The sequence below is a fragment of the Hyla sarda genome, chromosome 3, assembly GCF_029499605.1.
Source record: "Hyla sarda isolate aHylSar1 chromosome 3, aHylSar1.hap1, whole genome shotgun sequence".
Taxonomy (NCBI): Eukaryota; Metazoa; Chordata; class Amphibia; order Anura; family Hylidae; genus Hyla; species Hyla sarda.
This window is the reverse complement of record NC_079191.1, coordinates 351,253,941-351,273,247: the sequence shown is the minus strand read 5'-3', so window position 1 is coordinate 351,273,247 and position 19,307 is coordinate 351,253,941. Positions and strand designations below refer to the sequence as shown.

The 19,307-nt window shown below is 43.4% G+C and overlaps 1 protein-coding gene across 2 annotated transcripts in view; it reads left to right on the top strand.

The window, feature by feature from the left end:
- The window catches only part of NPHP1 (nephrocystin 1), a 102,176-nt gene that overhangs the window by 1,256 nt on the left and 81,613 nt on the right, over positions 1–19,307 (top strand). For both annotated transcript variants that reach the window (XM_056567544.1, XM_056567545.1), the window contains exons 2-3: positions 5,132–5,191; positions 10,038–10,125. In XM_056567544.1, the coding sequence (XP_056423519.1) occupies positions 10,057–10,125 (69 nt within the window). In that variant the 5' untranslated portion in view covers positions 5,132–5,191; positions 10,038–10,056. The remainder of the gene's footprint in view (positions 1–5,131; positions 5,192–10,037; positions 10,126–19,307) is intronic.

The following is a 19,307-nucleotide window of genomic DNA, read 5'->3' as shown; positions in this document are numbered from 1 at the left end:
GAATAGAAGACCTCAAGCTCTTTGTATCTTTCATTAAGGCTCTGTGCAGCTGTCAATCAAGCTTACTGCAGATAAACACTTCCTGAGTTTGGTCTCCTGCCAGGCCTGGAGAAGACCAAACTCACTATATTAATTGTGTCCTAATAGAGCCACCTAGTGGTCGTTTCTTCTATTACATTTGAAACATATTTATGTAGATAATTTTAAAAGCAAGTGACTAGGAAAGTGTCTGCTAATTACACACGGAACACTATTAAAGGGTACTCTTTAAAGGAGTTATTCAGCTATTGACAACTTATCCCCTATCCACAGGACAGGCCCTGACTCTCCGGTGAATTCCCATTCCACCACCTTTTGAGACATATTCATCTCGGCAGTAAAGTAAAAGGCCAATCATTGACTGAGGGGGGACACACACCATTGCAGTCTGAGCAGGCCATCACTGCTTTTTTTTTTTTTAAAGGTGGGGGGCTGGAGGGATGAATGTGGAGAGTTGGACCCCCTTCTGGAGATGGGGGATATGTTCTTAATAGCTGGATAACCAAAGCAAATGACTTTTAATATTGGCATGCACTATATATATATATATATATATATATATATATATATATATATATATATAAAACTTGCCCGCAAGTGGTCAGTTGGGCAGGCACCTTGGAGAAGAAGTCACTGCGTTCCAGGCTGTAATTGCGCCTATTGCGGTGTGATTGGCAGCACAGGCAGACCCCAATGCCATCTGAGTCTTGCACAGGCCTGAAAAAAAAATCCCATCTTGTTGACTGTGGCGCTGTAGAAGAAAGAGGCCACTACATTTACCGAAGAAACCAATGTGCCTGTGCCACAGCCAGTGAGAAGTGATACTTCTGCTCCTGCGCACAAGTACAATGACGTCAGGTCGTGCCTGTGCTGTCAATCACAGCCTGGAATGTGCCGAATGCTTTCCCAGGTTTTCTACCCAATGACTACTTGCGGGCAATCTACATACAGCATGCGCCAATTATAAAAGTCATTTTCTTAACAATTATGGCTAAGACTTCATATGATCATGGTATCAAATGTTATATTATGATGCATTAGATCGGTGGTCTTCAAACTGTGGACCTCGAGATGTTGCAAAACTACAACTCCAAGCATGCCCGGACAGCTGTCCAAGCATGTTGGGGGTTGTAGTTTTGCTTCATCAGGAGGTCCACAGTTTGGAGACCGCTGCATTTCATGTTACCACTTGTTATTTAGTTAAAGGGGTACTCCACTGGAAAACATTATTTTTTTTTTATTCAACTGATGCCAGAAAGTTAAACAGATCTGTAAATTACTTCTATTTAAAAATTGTAATCCAGTACTTATCAGCTGCTGTATACAACAGAGGAAGTTCTTTTCTTTTTGAATTTCCTTTCTGTCTGACCACGATGCTCTCTGCTGACACCTATGTCCATGTCAGGAACTGTCCAGAGCAGGAGCAAATCCCCATAGCAAATATATCCTCCTCCAGACAGTTCCTGACATGGACAGAGGTGTCAGCAGAGAGTACTGTGGTCAGACAGAAAGGAAATTCAAAAAGAAAAGAACGTCCTCTGTTGTATACAGCAGCTGATAAGTACTGGAAGGATTACACTTTTTAAATAGAAGTAATTTACAAGTCTGTTTAACTTTCTGGAACCAGTTGATTAAAAAAAAAAAAAATGTTTTCCAGAGAAGCAGCCCTTTAAGTTATAATCCACAGCATTCTCTGTTTTGCCACCCATTGAAATCCACAGTAAACTAGTTCACTAGCCAACAATGTTGCTGTGTATGAACATGGGCCTAGTGTTGCTCTTTTATTATTTAATAGGTTGGATCTGTGTTTTTTTTCCCTATATGAGTTTTTTTTTTTAACCTCTTCAGGACATAGGGCGTATGGATACGCCCTGAATCCCGAGTCCTTAAGGACCGAGGGCGTATCCATACGCCCGTGGGAATTCCGGCCCCCACCGCTAGCCGGTTGGGGACCGGAGCCGGATGCCTGCTGAAATCGTTCAGCAGGCATCCCGGCATATCGCCCAGGGGGGTCATTATGCCCCCCCATGTCGGCGATCGCCGCAGATCGCTGGACAATTCAGTCCAGCGATCTGCGGCGATTCCGGGTCAATCGGGTCTCCAGTGACCCGATGACCCGGAATTACTGGCTGTTCGGGGACGTCTCTGACGGCCCCGAACAGCCAGAGCCTGCAGGGGGGAGGTGGCACTGGTGCCACCTCACAATCGCCCTGATTCGTCGGCCGGATTACCGGCCGACCAATCAGGGCGCCTGCTGCGGGTGTCACTCCCGCACCCGCTCCGCCCCTCTTCTGGAGGACGTGAGCGGGTGCGGGACGTGCACCCCGGGTGCTGGGGACCCCGATCCCCGGCGCCCCTGTTGGGATCGGGGCCCCAGGAGCAGCTGCGGCGGCGGGACTGACCTGCAGCGTCTGGATCGTTGAGGGTGAGTGACAGCCTCCTGCTGTTGCTTAGTAACAGCTCCCAGCATGCAAAAAGGGCATGCTGGGAGCTGTAGTTATGCAGCAGCAGGAGGCAGACCACCACAACTCCCAGCATTCCCTTATGGGCATGCTGGGACTTATGGTTTTGCAACACCTGGAGGCACATTCTTTCTATGGAAAAGTGTACCTTCAGCTGTTGTATAACTACAACTCCCAGCTTGCACAAACAGCTAAAGTGCATGCTGGAAGTTGTAGTGGTGCATCTGCTGGTTGCATAACTACAACTCCCAGCATGCCCGTTGGCTGTCGGTGACTGCTGAGAGTTGTAGTTTTGCAACAGCTGAAGGCACACTGGTTGTGAAACTCAGAGTTTTTTTTTACCTAACTCAGTGTTTCACGACCGGTGTGCCTCCAGCTGTTGCAAACTACAACTCTCAGCAGTCACCGTGCACCATGCACCGTACATGCTGGGAGTTGTAGTTTTGCAACAGCTGGAGGCACACTGGTTGTGAAACACTGAGTTAGGTCACAAACTCAGTGATACATAACCAGTGTGCCTCCAGCTGTTGCAAAACTGCAACTCTCAGCAGTCACCGACAGCCAACGGGCATGCTGGGAGTTGTAGTTATGCAACAGCTGGATGTCCCCCCCAATGTGAACGTACAGGGTACACTCACATGGGCGGAGGATTACAGTAAGTATCTGGCTGCAAATTTGAGCTGCTGCAAACTTTCTGCTGCAGCTCAAATTGCCAGCGAGAAACTACTGTGAACCCCCGCCCGTGTGACTGTACCCTAAAAACACTACACTACACTAACACAAAAATTAAAATAAAAAGTAAAAAACACTACACATACACATACCCCTACACAGCCCCCCTCCTTCCCCAATAAAAATGAAAAACGTCTGGTACGCCACTGTTTCCAGAACGGAGCCTCCAGCTGTTGCAAAACAACTCCCAGTATTGTCGGACAGCCGTTGACTGTCCAGGCATGCTGGGAGTTTTGCAACAGCTGGAGGCACCCTGTTTGGGAATCACTGGCGTAGAATACCCCTATATTCTCCCCTATGCAATCCCTAATTTAGGCCTCAAATGCGCATGGCGCTCTCACTTTGGAGCCCTGTCGTATTTCAAGGCAACAGTGTAGGGTCACATATGGGGTATCGCCGTACTCGGGAGAAATTGTGTTACAAATTTTGGGGGGTATTTTCTGCTTTTACCCTTTTTAAAAATGTAAAATTTTTGGGAAAACAAGCATTTTAGGTTAAAATTTTTTTTTTTTTTACATATGCAAAAGTCGTGAAACAACTGTGGGGTATAAAGGTTCACTTAACCCCTTGTTACGTTCCCCGAGGGGTCTAGTTTCCAAAATTGTATGCCATGTGGGGGTTTTTTGCTGTCCTGGCACCATAGGGGCTTCCTAAATGCGGCATGCCCCCAGAGAAAAATTTGCCTTCAAAAAGCCAAATGTGACTCCTTCCCTTCCGAGACCTGTAGTGCGCCAGCAGAGCACTTTTCACCCCCATATGGGGTGTTTTCTGAATCGGGAGAAATTGGGCTTCAAATTTTTAGGGGTATTTTCTGCTATTACCCTTTTTAAAAATAAAAAAATTTTGGGAAAACAAGCATTTTAGGTAACATTTTTTTTTTTTTTTTACATTTGCAAAAGTCGTGAAACACCTGTGGGGTATTAAGGTTCACTTTATCCCATGTTACATTCCCCGAGGGGTCTAGTTTCCAAAATGGTATGCCATGTGTTTTTTTTTTGCTGTTCTGGCACCATAAGGGCTTCCTAAAGGTAACATGCCCCCCAAAAACCATTTCAGAAAAACGTACTCTCCAAAATCCCCTTGTCGCTCCTTCGCTTCTGAGCCCTCTACTGCGCTCGCCGAACACTTTACATAGACATATGAGGTATGTGCTTACTCGAGAGAAATTGGGCTACAAATACAAGTAAAAATTTTGTCCTTTTACCCCTTGTAAAAATTCAAAAATTGGGTCTACAAGAACATATGAGTGTAAAAAATGAAGATTGTGAATTTTCTCCTTCACTTTGCTGCTATTCGTGTGAAACACCTAAAGGGTTAAAACGCTGACTGAATGTCATTTTGAATACTTTGGGGGGTGTAGTTTTTATAATGGGGTCATTTATGGGGTATTTCTAATATGAAGACCCTTCAAATCCACTTCAAACCTGAACTGGTCCCTGAAAAATACTGAGTTTGAAAATTTTGTGAAAAATCGGAAAATTGCTGCTGACCGTTGAAGCCCCCTGGTGTCTTCCAAAAGTAAAAACACGTCAATTTTATGATGCAAACATAAAGTAGACATATTGTATATGTGAACCAAAAAATATATATTCGTAATATCCATTTTCCTTACAAGCAGAGAGCTTCAAAGTTAGAAAAATGCAAAATTTTCAAATTTTTCATCATATTTACGGATTTTTCACCAAGAAATGATGCAAGTATCGACAAAAATTTACCACTATGTTAAAGTAGAATATGTCACGAAAAAACAATCTCGGAATCAGATTGATAAGTAAAAGCATTCCAGAGTTATTAATGTTTAAAGTGACAGTGGTCAGATGTTCAAAAAACGCTCCGGTCCTTAAGGCCAAAATGGGCTCCGTCCTGAAGGGGTTAAATATCTTTTTTTTTCTCCATAGTAAAAAAACAAACAAACGAAAGGGTCCTTAGTTATTTTGAAGCTGGAGGAGCTCATGCAGGTAAGACACTGTTCACATTCATTGTTTTATTGCTTGTAGGAGGTATACGTCGAGAGTATTCCCAGATGTATACTGCTAACATCAGGCTCTGACATATTCCACTGTGTGAGCATACATTACTCATTGATGCGCATTGTATCCTCTGTACATGAAATTATAGCAGGTTAAAGGGGTTACCCAGGAATAGAAAAACAGCGCTAATTTCAAAAAACGCTCCCTGTCTGTCGCCAGGTTGGGTGAGGTTCTGCAGCTCAGTTCCATTGAAGTGAATGGAGCCAAGTTGTAATACCACACCCAGCCTGGAGACAGACAGGGAGTGGCTTTTGAAAGAAATCACCTCTGTTTTTCTATTCCTGGTTAACCCCTTTACATAGTAACATAGTTTTTCTTTTCTATACAATGAAAAAATGTTCTGCATATGCAAGAAATGAACAGCAATGTAAAGTTTATCGCGATTGTCTTCATATCTACAGTTCACAGGAAATGCTGCTAATGTTGATACAGTATGTTACTATGGCATGTCAGATGTTTCCTAAGGGTTTATCCAAAGATTAGAACTTATGCCTTTTTCACAGGATGGGTGATAAATGTCTGATCTGTGCCACTCATTCACTCTCTGAGACTGATGGAGATAGCAGAGTGCAGTGTTTGGCTCTCTTTGGCAGCCCCATAGCAAATTAATGGAGCAAATGCAGGTGTGTTCGACCACCACTTCCTTCTTACCATTGAGCAAGGGACACCCATTCTCATGATTAGTGGGCCCTATTGGTTGTGACCTCTCCCATGGGTAGGTGATAAGTTTTAATCTTGGAACAAACCCTTTAAAGCGTTACTGTCATTTAAAGCGTACCTGACAGATTCCACACAAAAAATACTGTTATATGTTACTCCTGGTCATGTACTGTACATGTAATTTTGATGTATCTATCACCAATATTTTGCTAAAAAATAGCATATTACAGCTGCTCAATGTCTTTTCAATTGTCTCAAAGAGAGGGGGCATGACCTTTTCATGCCTGCACTGTGATGACCCCTCCCCCTCCCTCACTCTGCTGACTCACTGCTCTTGGAGGAGCATGGCAGCCCTGCTCTGTAACCCTTTCCTCTCTGGTTACATGCTGCACACACACACAAAATCATTATTAGAGATTGCTTGTTCACTACCACCAAAGACAATATGGTGAGTTACTAACTGATTTATAACGATTGCTTTCACTATTATGTATATTATTGCTATATTTGTATTGATGTCACCCTTCCAGGTATTTAGTCTTTATACAGTGGTTCCTTAACATACGATGGTAATCCGTTCCAAACGGACCATCGTTTGTTGAAACCATCGCATGTTGAGGGATCCGTGCAATGTAAAGTATAGGACAGTGGTCTACAACCTGCAGACCTCCAGATGTTGCAAAACTACAACACCCAGCATGCCCGGACAGCCGTTAGCTGTCCGGGCATGCTGGGTGTTGTAGTTTTGCAACATTTGGAGGTCCGCAGGTTGTAGACCACTGTTAGAGAAAGTTGTACTCACCTGTTCCTGCCGGACCGTCACCGCTGCCCGGGATGTCGCCGTCCATCGCTGTCGCCGCATCCCCAAGGTGTCCCCGACGCTCCGGCAAGGCCTTTGCTGCCCGGATACATCGCTCTGCATCGCCGCCATCACGTCGCAACGCACGCCGCTCTTATTAGATGACGGGACGGCGTGCGCAGCGACGTGATGACGTCGATGGAGAGCGCCAACGATGCAGGGGATCCCGAAGAGGACGCGCCGGAGCCCCGAGGACAGGTAAGAGGCATTACCGGAGCTCACGGGGCACCGTAAATGGCTATCCGGTGGCAGCTGAAGCAGTCTGCGCTGCCGGATAGCCGTTTATGCAATGGCCCCGACATAAAAAAGCATCGTATGTTGATGCTGCCTTCAACATGCGATGGCCTCTGAGAGGCCATCGCATGTTGAAATTATCGTATGTCCGGGCCATCGTAGGTCGAGGGGTCACTGTATATGTTTTATATATTTTTTGCTTTATAATTGTCACTTTATATTGCATATTGGTGTATTATTTTAATAATGAGGTTAATGATTAATGATTAAACAAGTTATAGGCATAGAAATTATATATAATTGCACTGATTTGGTCTTGTCGATGTTTTTAGGGGTTAGGTACACTTATATTATGAATATCATGGAACTTTAAGACACATTTTTGAGATATGGGATTAACATATAACATATAAGTTTGGGGCAATAACACATAGTTAGTAATAGATTTTCTTATATTTAATTACATTTACTTGCCGCTCCTTTGTGCGCATGCACTCCGCCAGCACTGCTGAGCGGTGTTTCTCCTTTCGAGTCTATTGATCGCATCCGGACGACCAGCGTCACATCCAGGCGTGGGTGCATTCGGCTGTGTTCTGATGCGAGGGAGATGCGGTGTGATACCCACTTGGGGCAGTGTGCATGCTCTGTGTGTGAAAGGTGAACCAGAAGCCGACTTGGCGTTCTGGAAACTAATAGCGCATCCTCCTTTAAAGCCAGACACACACAAAGCATGGTAGCACCCTGAGGAAGGAGTGAAAACACGCTCGGGGTTCAGGAAAGCACTTACACATACAGCATGGGTGAGTAGTAGGATTATATGTATGGGCCGATTTCCATCATATTGCTGTATTTTGGACAAAGTGAGGGACTGCGGGTCATAGCCTACAGTGGTTATATTTTGAGTGACCTTAGGCTCCCGGGTGTCTTATTGTAGTTATAATGTGTCAATATTATGCCCATATGCATTAACAAACTTTGTTTATATGTCCTGATTGTCACAAACCGAGACGTGCGGGTGGAAGGGTTATCTATAAAATCACTATTTGTCTGCCCTAGACCGAAAATAATGATAAATAATCCCTCTTACACCACCCAATTTAACGATATCGCTGCCATCACCTGCCTGTTTTAAGCTGACAGGAAGCTATCAATCCAATCTGGATATGCTACAATTCTCAAATATAATCTACTATCCCCAGTAGTATATAAAAAACAGGAAAAAGATTAATCCAAATCTATAATGTAGCCGAACAGGTAAGTACATTTAAGACTATAACTCCAATCTCTTCAAGGACAATGTGTGTCCGTTTTACCAGACATAAGTCGGTACTTAATAAATGAATGATTTATTATGAAAGAAAAATATTCACAGTACATATAAAAATAGATATTAACAAGAAAAAGTTTCACCATACAGAAAACAAAATAAAAGGGAAAAAACCTAGAGCCCTTACTTACAAAAGTTAGAGTTCTATCCCATGGGGTCTGGTAGGAAATGGCGTCTGGCATCCAAAATTAGATCTCTTCCCTCATGCAAGCGCCCCCTAGTCCCCCCAGGTCTGCAGTTTTATACCCTGCTATGGACAGGTGACACCTCTATGTTCAGCCCCTGGGCAGGACAAGGAGGAGAGATAGATTCAGCCCCCTTCCTCCTGATAACCTTATGCCCAAAGAATATGAAATTACCCCTAACTGTTATCATGGGTCAGGCACCTACATAATTTTGTTATATTTGGGTTCTCCATCAAATCCTCTTTCTAGGGGTACCTGACACGACCCCCTTATTGTGTGATTTACCCAGCACATACAGTTTGGGCAGGGATCAATACACAAGGGTCTTGTGAGGACTCATTTTAAAGGTAGTATGATGGAGAATCTAACCATATAATATAGGGGCTGCGGACATACTTCCCTGACCCCCATATCTAATATTTGGAAGATATGGCATTTCTACAGGGAGCTACATCCCAAACATTCCTTTGATCTATTGACATCAGGCCTTGGAGTCTGCTTGTCTGGGAAGGTGTCAAATTTACCATCCAGACAAGCAATGTCCATTGATTAGCACAGTCATGTTAATTGCCCCCAAATGGTCACTGGAAGCCATAGCTTAGACGGTCGTCTCCTGGCAGCTAGATCACAACAGGCTAGATTCTTTGAAATGTTAAGTAATGCAGATAGGTGTGTAATGGAATTAACAGTTGTGCATACCGATAGAAATTTTGCAGAACATGTATCACAAATGACAAGCAATCACAATGCAACATGAATACATATTTTACCATGGTATATGACACTGATATCTTCTCAACACCCCTAATGTGATGGTTTTTGGTACCTTCACAGTGCTGTTCCATGATATTTTCATAGTGTATTTCACATTGTTATTCTAAGTTCTTTTGTGGTTATTTTTTGTCTGCAATTTTGCTGAGCACCATTTGTCTCTTTTATAATATAGAATTTAATAATAAAGATATTGGTATTTTACTGAGTTGTTGTATATCAACTGGTGTTTTTTTTTGGTGTATAATATGGTGAGTGTATAACTTAAATCTTCCTGTCATTCATGTGTGTCATCCTTAAAAGGTACTTCGATGCTCAGTGTTTGGAACAAACTGTTCCGAACGCTGGAGCCGGCACCGGTAGCTTGTGACGTCATAGCCCTGCCCCCTCATGACATCACACCCCGCCCCCTCAATGCAAGTTTATGGGAGGGGGCGTGATGGCGCATAGCAGCTGAGTGCCCCTTTAAGCAGTCCTATAATGCTGGTAGTTTTGGAATAGTTGGGGGGTACAGTGTATGGATAGACTTATTCAGAGAAAAGCATGGATTTGACTGTCAGCCAGGGAGTGGACTGCGTGTTGCCGTGTACTTCCCCGGCTTACAACTCATGATCTCAGCGGGTCTCAGGGGTGTTGTTTTAATGATAGCATCCTCTTTCTAGCCAATTGCTAGCCTGTTATGTATTTCATTTGATCTCCATCTAACTGTCCTTGTATTTGTTTCCTCTTTTGGAAAAGTAAATTGCTGAAGAAGACAATGTCTATGAAGAAGACAAGAGGGCCTTTGCAGAATGCCATAAATGTGACAGATGACCTAAAGCGTCAGGTATTCATAATTTTCAGAAGTCTAAAAGTCTACTTTTCTCATTGCAGAACACATTACATTAGTCATACACATTAGATCATTGTTGGTTGAACCAGCCAGTTTTGATAGAACCGGCCCAGCATCTGATGTGTATGGGGTTGTCCCAGCTTATGCTGGGAGAATGAAGGATTGGGCATGTTGGATTTTAACATGCCTCATCCTTTGTTCTTATGGAAGATAAACCGACGCCAGAGGTGTTTTGCAGTGGCTTATTCCCTTCTCCCTATTAAGTACACATGGATGCATAGCTAAGCCAAGTGTGCATGTAGGGGCTGAGAAGAATAGCTGTTTATAGGTGTCCAGCAACTGTCTAATTGTCAAGCAACTATCCAAGGTGTATGACCGCCTTTACTTGAAAATAATATTTAATTTTCAGCATGTATGCATTATTCTTAGTATAATAAAAATAAAATTTTCGAATTTACGTATCAATTTATCATTATGTCTAAGATCTCGTATAGCAATTATTCAATAGAAAACGTAATTGTTTACTTACAGTTGATAAATCTGTCCTGGTCATGTGATGGATACACAGGTACACATTACAGCTCAGATAACTGTACGGTATCAAGCACACCTGACAAATGTTTGTTCAGTGACAGCAAGCGGTGAATGAGAGGAGGTAGCCTGGCTAACTCTGCCATGCTGGGAAACACCCCCTCGGCACTTGGGCCTTACTTGCATATTAACAAAAAGGCTTATGTCTTGGCACTGGAAATGACTATGGAGATAAAGAATTACTTATGAATTACAATCATGTTATAGGGCTAGAGGATTTTTTTGTGTGCATATTTTTTATTTATTCATTTCTATTTACTGTTTTATTAATTAATAGGACTTGCATAGGGGGCTGCCATTACCAAAGTATCTGTGTAGTGTTACTTCACCTACATGAATGCACCTACATGAATGCTTTATGGCACATACAGGGCACAAGAGAATCAAGACTGCTCCAGCCCTATTCACTAATGCTTATTCCGTATAGGCTGTGTACTACACGTGCACAATGTCATCTAGCAGAGTAGGAGCTGCCCACTGTGTTAATGAAATCAGGAAGCCACTGCTGTGATCACAATCAACAGTGGCTCTCGTAAACACGGAGTGTAAGGAGTTAAGTGTTAATGGATCACCACTTACGTCTGCCGACTGTATAGTACGGGACTGTACAGGAGCCAGACACCTGCTCAGAGCAGTGGTGCCCCAGATTTGTACCAGGCTGCTGCTCTTAGTTGTTATTTTTTGTTTGTGTCTGTCTGTCTGTTTATGGAATAGGGTGGGACCCCAGTTTCTTTTTTAATTATTTTAATTATTTGTTTATTAACCCCTTAAGGACCAAGCCCATTTTGACCTTAAGGACCAGGCCAATTTTATTTTTGCATTTTAGTTTTTTCCTCTTCACCTTCTAAAAATCGTAGCTCTTTTATATTTTCATCCACAGACTAGTATGAGGGCTTGTTTTTTGTCCGACCAGTTTTTCTTTAATGACATCACTTATTTTACCATAATTGTGTGGGGAAATTAAAAAGAAAACCACAATTTTGCTAATTTTGGAAGGTTTAATTTTCACGCCGTACAATTTACAGTAAAAATGACATGTGTTCTTTATTCTGTGGGTCAATACGATTAAAATGATACCCATGATAACATACGTTTCTATTGTTGCGCTTAAAAAAAATCGCAAACTTTTTTAACCAAATTAGTACGTTAAAAATCCCTCTATTTTGACGATGTATAACTTTTTCAGTTTTCCGTATAAACGGCGGTATGTGAGCTAATTTTTTGCGCCGTGATCTGTACTTTTTATTGATACCACATTTGTGTATATAAAACTTTTATTAATTTTTGTTATAATTTTTTTTAAATGTAATAAAAAGCAGCAATTTTGGACTTATTTTATTTTTTTTTTCACGTTCACCACACAGGATCATTAACATGATATTTTAATAGTTCGGACATTGACGCACGCTGCGATACTAAATATGTTTATACATTTTATTTATTTTTTTACACTTTTTGGGGGGTAAAATTGGAGAAAAAGGGACATTCTACATTTTTATTGGGGGAGGGGATTTTTCAATTTTCTTAACTTTTATTTTTTATTTTTTTTTTACTTCTTTTTTTACACTTTAATAGTCCCCATAGGGGACCATTTATTGCAATCAGTTGATTGATAATACTGTTTGGTGCTATGCATAGGGCATAGCACTGATCAGTGTTATCGGCTATCTCCTGCTCTGGACTGTTTGATCTCAGACCAGAGCAGAAGAAGCCGGGAAGGCAGCAGAGGCAGGTGAGGGGACATCCGTCCGCCATGTTAACTGATCTGATCCCCGCGGCCGTTCTGATCAGCATAAAATTTAGCCACGCTGCCTCTGATGCTGTGATCTGTATGGATCACAGCATCTGCGGGGTTAATGGCAGACATCCGGGCGATCTCGGACGGATGTTGGCCATTACCTGTGGGGTCCCTGGCTGCTATCAGCAGCCGGATAACTGCCGCACATGACCCGATCATCGCTCCGATGCTCGTGGTTATGTAGAGGACATAAATGTACGTCCTGGTGCGCTAAGTACCTCCTCACCAGGACGTACATTTACGTCCGTGGTCGTTAAGTGGTTAAGGACCAAGCGTTTTTTTCGTTTTTGCCCTTTCGTTTTTTCCTCCTTACCTTTTAAAATTCATAACCCTTTCAATTTTGCACCAAAAAATCCATATGATGGCTTTTTTTTTTCTGCCACCAATTCTACTTTGTAATAACATCAGTAATTTTTTTTTTTAAACATATTTTTATTGATTTTTATCAACTAAACAACAAGTACAAGTAAGAAAACTTTTCCAGCAGACCACTCCCCTCCATATCCTTACAGGAACATATCACAGAAATCGCCATAAAAGCTGTAGCATACAAATTATTTGGGGACAGGCAGGCCCGCTGAAAACAACCGCACATAAACACCACACAACAGACAAATCCTTTCACACACACACAAATTCACGGAGCTCCCATGATAGCTAACCAGTCGAAGACTGTGAGGCTCCCCTAACTGGGGGGTCAGTAGAGACATCCAGCAACAACCAGGGCACCCAAACCTTATAAAATCTTTTTGGGTAGTTCCTTCTGACATATAGTGCCTGATACAAAGGAATATACTTATTGACTAGAGCTATCCACCGGGTCAGGGGAGGGGAAGATACATCCTTCCACCCCATCACTATCACCTTACGGGCACAAAACAAGAGGAACCGGATCAAAATGCGTTTATAGGAGCCCGACACCAACCCATTAACAACCCCCAGTAAACACACCTCCGGCGTTAAAACGAAGGGTAATTCCAAATGATCCGACAGGAACTTCATAACCTCCCTCCAAAAGGGCACAACACAGGAGCAGGACCAAACCACATGAAAGAAAGTGCCCCTCTCAGTCCCACACCTGAAACATAACTCTGAGCCAGAAACCCCCATCCGACAAAGTCTCACCGGGGTATAATACAAGCGGAGGACAAACCTGGATTGAATAAGCATATCCCGAGCACTAACTACTGACGGATAATACGTAGTAACAACCTCCTTCCACATGTCATCCGAAAGACCTGGAATATCCGCAACCCACTTCAGTTGAGCCACCGCAAATGGGTCTGGGCCCACTGACTGCAATAAAGCATAACTCTGGGTGAGAGGCTTGGCCAGGTCGGTGGTCCCCAGGAGCAGCTCCAACTCATTAAAGACAGGGGTAACTTCCAGGGATCCAAACTGCACAGAGACCGCATGTCACAACTGAAGATACCGTAAGTGGGCATCCTGAGGAACATTGAAATGGTCCCTGATCTCAGCAAATGAAGGAAAGACACAGTAATCTCCCAACAATTGCATGGGAAATTTGAGTCCCTGGGAGCTCCAAAATCCAGCTGCCTACCACTCCGGTAGGTGTTCCAAATGTGGATTGCCCCACAGGGGTGCTCTCGGAGAAACAACCGGCTGGGGGTATCGTCCAGTAACCACCGACCAGGCCGCAGCCACCGTCTTAATAGGGGCCGGAAGGGAAAGAGAAGGAACATACCTGTATAACGTATTAGTCAGCGTGTCATAAGAGCCTAAGAGTGCCCCCCGCCAAGGCTGTTCAGGCTTTGGAAAGGTCCAGGTTGATCCACCAGGCTGCGTACACCAACTGCAAGGCTTGAAAATAATTATGCATATTAGAGGCAGCCAATTCCCCCCCCCCCCCGCTGCTTAGGCGCCTGGAGCAAAGCCTATCCCATCCTCGGAGGTTTATTCTGCCAGTAGAAGGATCTCAGAGCTCGGTTAAGTTTGACAAAAAATTCCCTGGGTGGGATAATAGGGGATAAGTGAAAGAGGTAGCGGAACTTGGGGAGGAATATCATTTTGAAAATATTAACCCTACCAGCCAGAGACAAGGGCAAGGAGTCCCACGCTTGCAATCGAGTAAGTGTAGTATTAAAAAGGGGATCCAAGTTAAGAGCCATAAACTCAGAGTTGGTAGGGGACACCTCCACCCCCACATATCTGAACCTGGGCACCGCCTGCAACCCATTAGGGAGTACAGAGGGCAGAATCCCTGCACGGGACAAGGACATTATAGAAGATTTGGCCCAGTTAACTTGCAACCCCGAGACTACACCAAACCTCTCCAATAGACTAAACAGAGCATCCAGGGAGTCCCCAACATCAGCTAAGTACACTAAAGTGTCATATGCATACAGAGAGATCTTCTCAACCAGGGAACCCCTAGGGATCCCCTTGATGGAGGCAGAGGAGCGAACTGCCGCCGCCAGAGGCTCTACAGCCAAGACAAACAGGGTGATAGGGGGCATCCTTGCCTAGTGCCCCTACCTAGCTGGAATGACTCGGATATCTCTAGGTTAGTTCGTACTCGGGCCCTAGGAGAATCATACAGCAACCTAACCCATTTCCTAAAAACAGGTCCGAAGTGGAGGATTCGCATCAGGCACCAAATACAATGCCACTCAACTGAATCAAAAGCCTTGTAGATGTCAAGGCTGACCACATAACCAGGAGATACATCCTCCTCCGCCGCGGAAATGTTAAGTTGGAGTCTCTTCACATTAATATCAGTTGCCCTCCCTGGCATGAACCCAGTCTGGTCAGGATGAACTATAGAGGAAATGACTGCCCGAAGCCTGTTCACCAGGATCTTTGCTAGAATTTTGATATCCACATTAAGGAGAGAAATAGGGCGATAAGAGTCCGGCAAGGTAAGATCCTTACCAGGCTTAGGCAGTACTACAATCAGGGCCTCCCTCATAGAGTCCGGCAGTGCCCTTATACTCAAAGGCCCCTGTATACAACCTAAGCAAGATGGGAATCAATTTCTCCTCATTCAGCCTGTACCAGTCTCCCACCAACCAATCTAACCCCGAAGTCTTCCCAGAGGGTAAGTCTTTATTAACCCTGGACACTTCTTCAGCTGTGAACGGGTCCTCCAGGCCAGAGGACTGGAGTGAAGTCAACGGAACCAGGGGGAGGCCTCTCAGGAAGGATAATATATCCCCAGGATCCACCCCAGAGGAGGAGGAATACAATGAGCTATAGAAGGAGCGGAACACATCATTAATAACTAACGGGTCTGAACTAAGCATCCCATCCCGACCACGTACACTAGGAATAGAAGCCACAGGATGGCTTTCCCGAGACAAGTAGGCTAAAAGTTTCCCATTCTTATCCCCAAATTCAAAGATTGCTGCCTGACATCAGTCATTTTACCCAAAAATCTATGGCGAAACAGAAAAAAAAATCATTGTGCAACAAAATTGAAGAAAAAACGCCATTTTGTAACTTTTGGGGGCTTTTGTTTCTACCCAGTAAATTTTTCGGTAAAAATAACACCTTATCTTTATTCTGTAGGTCCATACGATTAAAATTATACCCTAGTTATATAGGTTTGATTTTGTCGTACTTCTGGAAAAAATCATAACTTCATGCACAAAAATTAATACGTTTAAAATTGTCCTCTTCTGACCCCTATAACTTTTTTATTTTTCGACGTACGGGGCAGTATAAGGTCTCATTTTTTGCACTGTGATCTGAATTTTATCGTTACCATTTTTATTTTAATCTGACTTTTTGATCGCTTTTTATTAAAGGGGTATTCCAGGCAAAAATATTTATCCCCTATCCAAAGGATAGGGGATAAGATGTATGATCGCGGGGGGGCTGCTGCTGAGACCCCCGCGATCTCCCTCCAGCACCCGGGTGCTGAACCTCTAGTTTCGGAAACCTCCAGGTTTCCGGGACTGGGCACGTGACGTCACGCCATGCCCCCTAACATAGACATGAATGGAGGGGGCATGGCGTGATGTCACGTCCCCAGTCCCGGAAACCTGCAGGTTTCCGAAACTAGAGGTTCAGCACCCGGGTGCTGGAGGGAGATCGCGGGGGTCTCAGCAGCGGGCCCCCCGTGATCAGACATCTTATCCCCTATCCTTTGTTTTTGCCCAGAATACCCCTTTAATTTTTTTATGGTATAAAAAGTGATAAAAAATACGCTATATTACAAATATTTGGGCCTTTTTTTGCGCGTACGCCATTGACCCATGGTTTAATTAACGACATATTATTATAGTTTGGACATTCATGCACACAGCGATACCACATCTGTTTATTTATTTTTTTAAATGGGAAAAAGGGGGTGATTCAAACTTTTATTAGGGAACGGGTTCAATCACATTTATTAACGCTTCTTTTAAATTATAATTTTTTTTTTGCAATGTTATAGCCCTCATAGGGACCTATAACATGCATTGCACTGATCAATGCTATGCCATATCATAGCATTGATCAGTGTTATCTGCGCGATTGGACAGCGTGGAGCCAGGTAGGGAGCCTCCTGCTATTCGGGACGCCACAATTTCACCGCGGCGGTCCCAACCAACTCCGCTGAGCTAACTGGCAGCATATTCTCCTGTTTTAGATGCCGAGATCAACTTCGATCGCGGCGTCTAAAGGGTAAATACCGGACATGTGTCCTGGCTTGTATATTCTCTAAGGTTTTTTTTTTTTTCATAGTGAAACAAAAAGTATTGAAATTCATTATGGATGGAAACCTACTGACTCAAAGAATAACCTTGGTTTGTTTGTATTAGCTTACGATGAATTTCGCAATTGTATTCTCTCCCCCCCCCCCCCCCCCCCAAAAAAAAATATTTTTTAAGGCTTTTGAATACATTATTTTGGGAAAAGAAGGTACAACTTGTCCTGCAAAAAATAAGCCCTCATATGACTGGAAAAATGAAAATATTATGGGCCTTACAATGTGGAAATTAAGAAAACGTAAGCCAAAAATCTAAATTCACACTATGACAAGGGGTTAAGAAAACATAACTGTACTTCACGACTGCACTTCATGAGATTGCCCCCTATCTGCATAGGAACAGGAAGCACAAGAGAGGTTAAAATGCCCCTTCCTCCATACCCCCTCAGTGTTTCCTGTTCCTATGGAACAGGGGTGCAGAGAGGTTCTGTACCTGGTTCTGTGGGCTGTGTATGGTGGAGCTCAGACAGCGTGAGTCGGTCGCCATTGGCCTCCCTCTTCTATCCCGTACTGGGTCGTGGCCTGTTTTCTTGGGTGCCTCTCCGGTCCTGCTTTTGGTCCCCTGCGGCGCTCCGGCAGCTTATGCAGGGGACCTAGTTCAGCTGGTTGCTTCCGGGTTCTGCCGGCGGGGACTTTGCGTGGGTACATGTGACGTCACGCACATACGTCCTCTATGATTAGCCAGAGGCCGGAAGTCCACCGGAAGATGACATGATTTGAATTTCGGTAGGCAGGCGCCAAACTTAAATCCTGGGACATTTAAGGAAGTCCAGATCTATACAATATCCTCTTTATCGTATACTCTGAAAAATTTATCTTTCTCATAATTTAAGACCTGGAAACAGTTCTTATGGTAAAGAAGGCTTGTCACCCCTCGAGTCTAAACCTTTTTTTCTCCAGACGGAGGGAGTCCCCTCTTGTCTTTTGAGAGGGTTTAACCTTGAACAGTTTTCCCCCATATTTTTTTTTGTATGGGCCATTTACATACCTTACTGTTGTATCGAAAGCTGGCTAAGCACATAACCTAGATCTCAGCTGAAACAAGCATGTATGGTATTGGTTTATATTCCAATACAACACAGGATTGGTATCCAGGTATCACTTATATTGCTATGAAAACATTAAAAAGGTTACTATGGGGTAGAAATGCATAAAGCGCAACTATCGTCAATTTTTAACCCCCTGACTACTACCATTTTGTTACTGATGAGCATAAAGTAAATGTGGCCATACTTTTTTCAGCTATTTTAAATGTTTTCTAAGTTAAATAATCATTTTATGCAGAAGTCAGGCACAGTCGGATAGGCGTGGCTTGGGGTCAGCAAGGCTCTGCCTCCGGCACGCCTAGTCTTGCTAACAGCGCTGAGGGAGCGGGAGAGAGTGGGAGCTCTGTCAATACAAGCCGGTGGCCTGCACGTCAGAGCCGGTCCCAGCGCAAAAGCGAGGATAGGCATGTCGGCGAAGGGGCTTTGTGAACCCCAAGTGTTAAAAATTTACAATAGTTGAGCTTTATGCATTTTCTACCCCTTTTTTTTTCTAACCTTTTCCAGTACGTGTTGTTTTCAAAGCAATATAAGTGATACCTGGATACCAATCCTGTGTTGTATCAGCAGATAAACCAATACCTTACATGCTTGTTTCAGCTGAGATCGAGGTTATGTGCTCAGCCAGCTTTTGATACAACAGTAAGTATGTAAATGGCTGAAAATGGCTGATAAAGGTATGGCCACATTTACTTTATGCTAATCTGTAACAAAATAGTAGTAGTCGGAGGGGGGGGGGGGGTTTAAAAATTGAGGACAGTTGCGCTTTAAAGGGGAACTCCGCCCATAGGATTATGATTAATAATGAAGGAATAATTATTTGATGATGGCAAAACATGGTGTCCTATATTTTGCCTTATAGAGCGCAACATTGTGTTGCAAATATAACTAAAGAATGTACTCAGAAGAATATAATAATAATGCAAATATAACATATAACATAATAATAATGCAAATATAACTAAAACACACCATGCCAGAGTATGAGTAAATTCACCTATGCCAGATTTCCCCCGGAATTCTTTAGGAA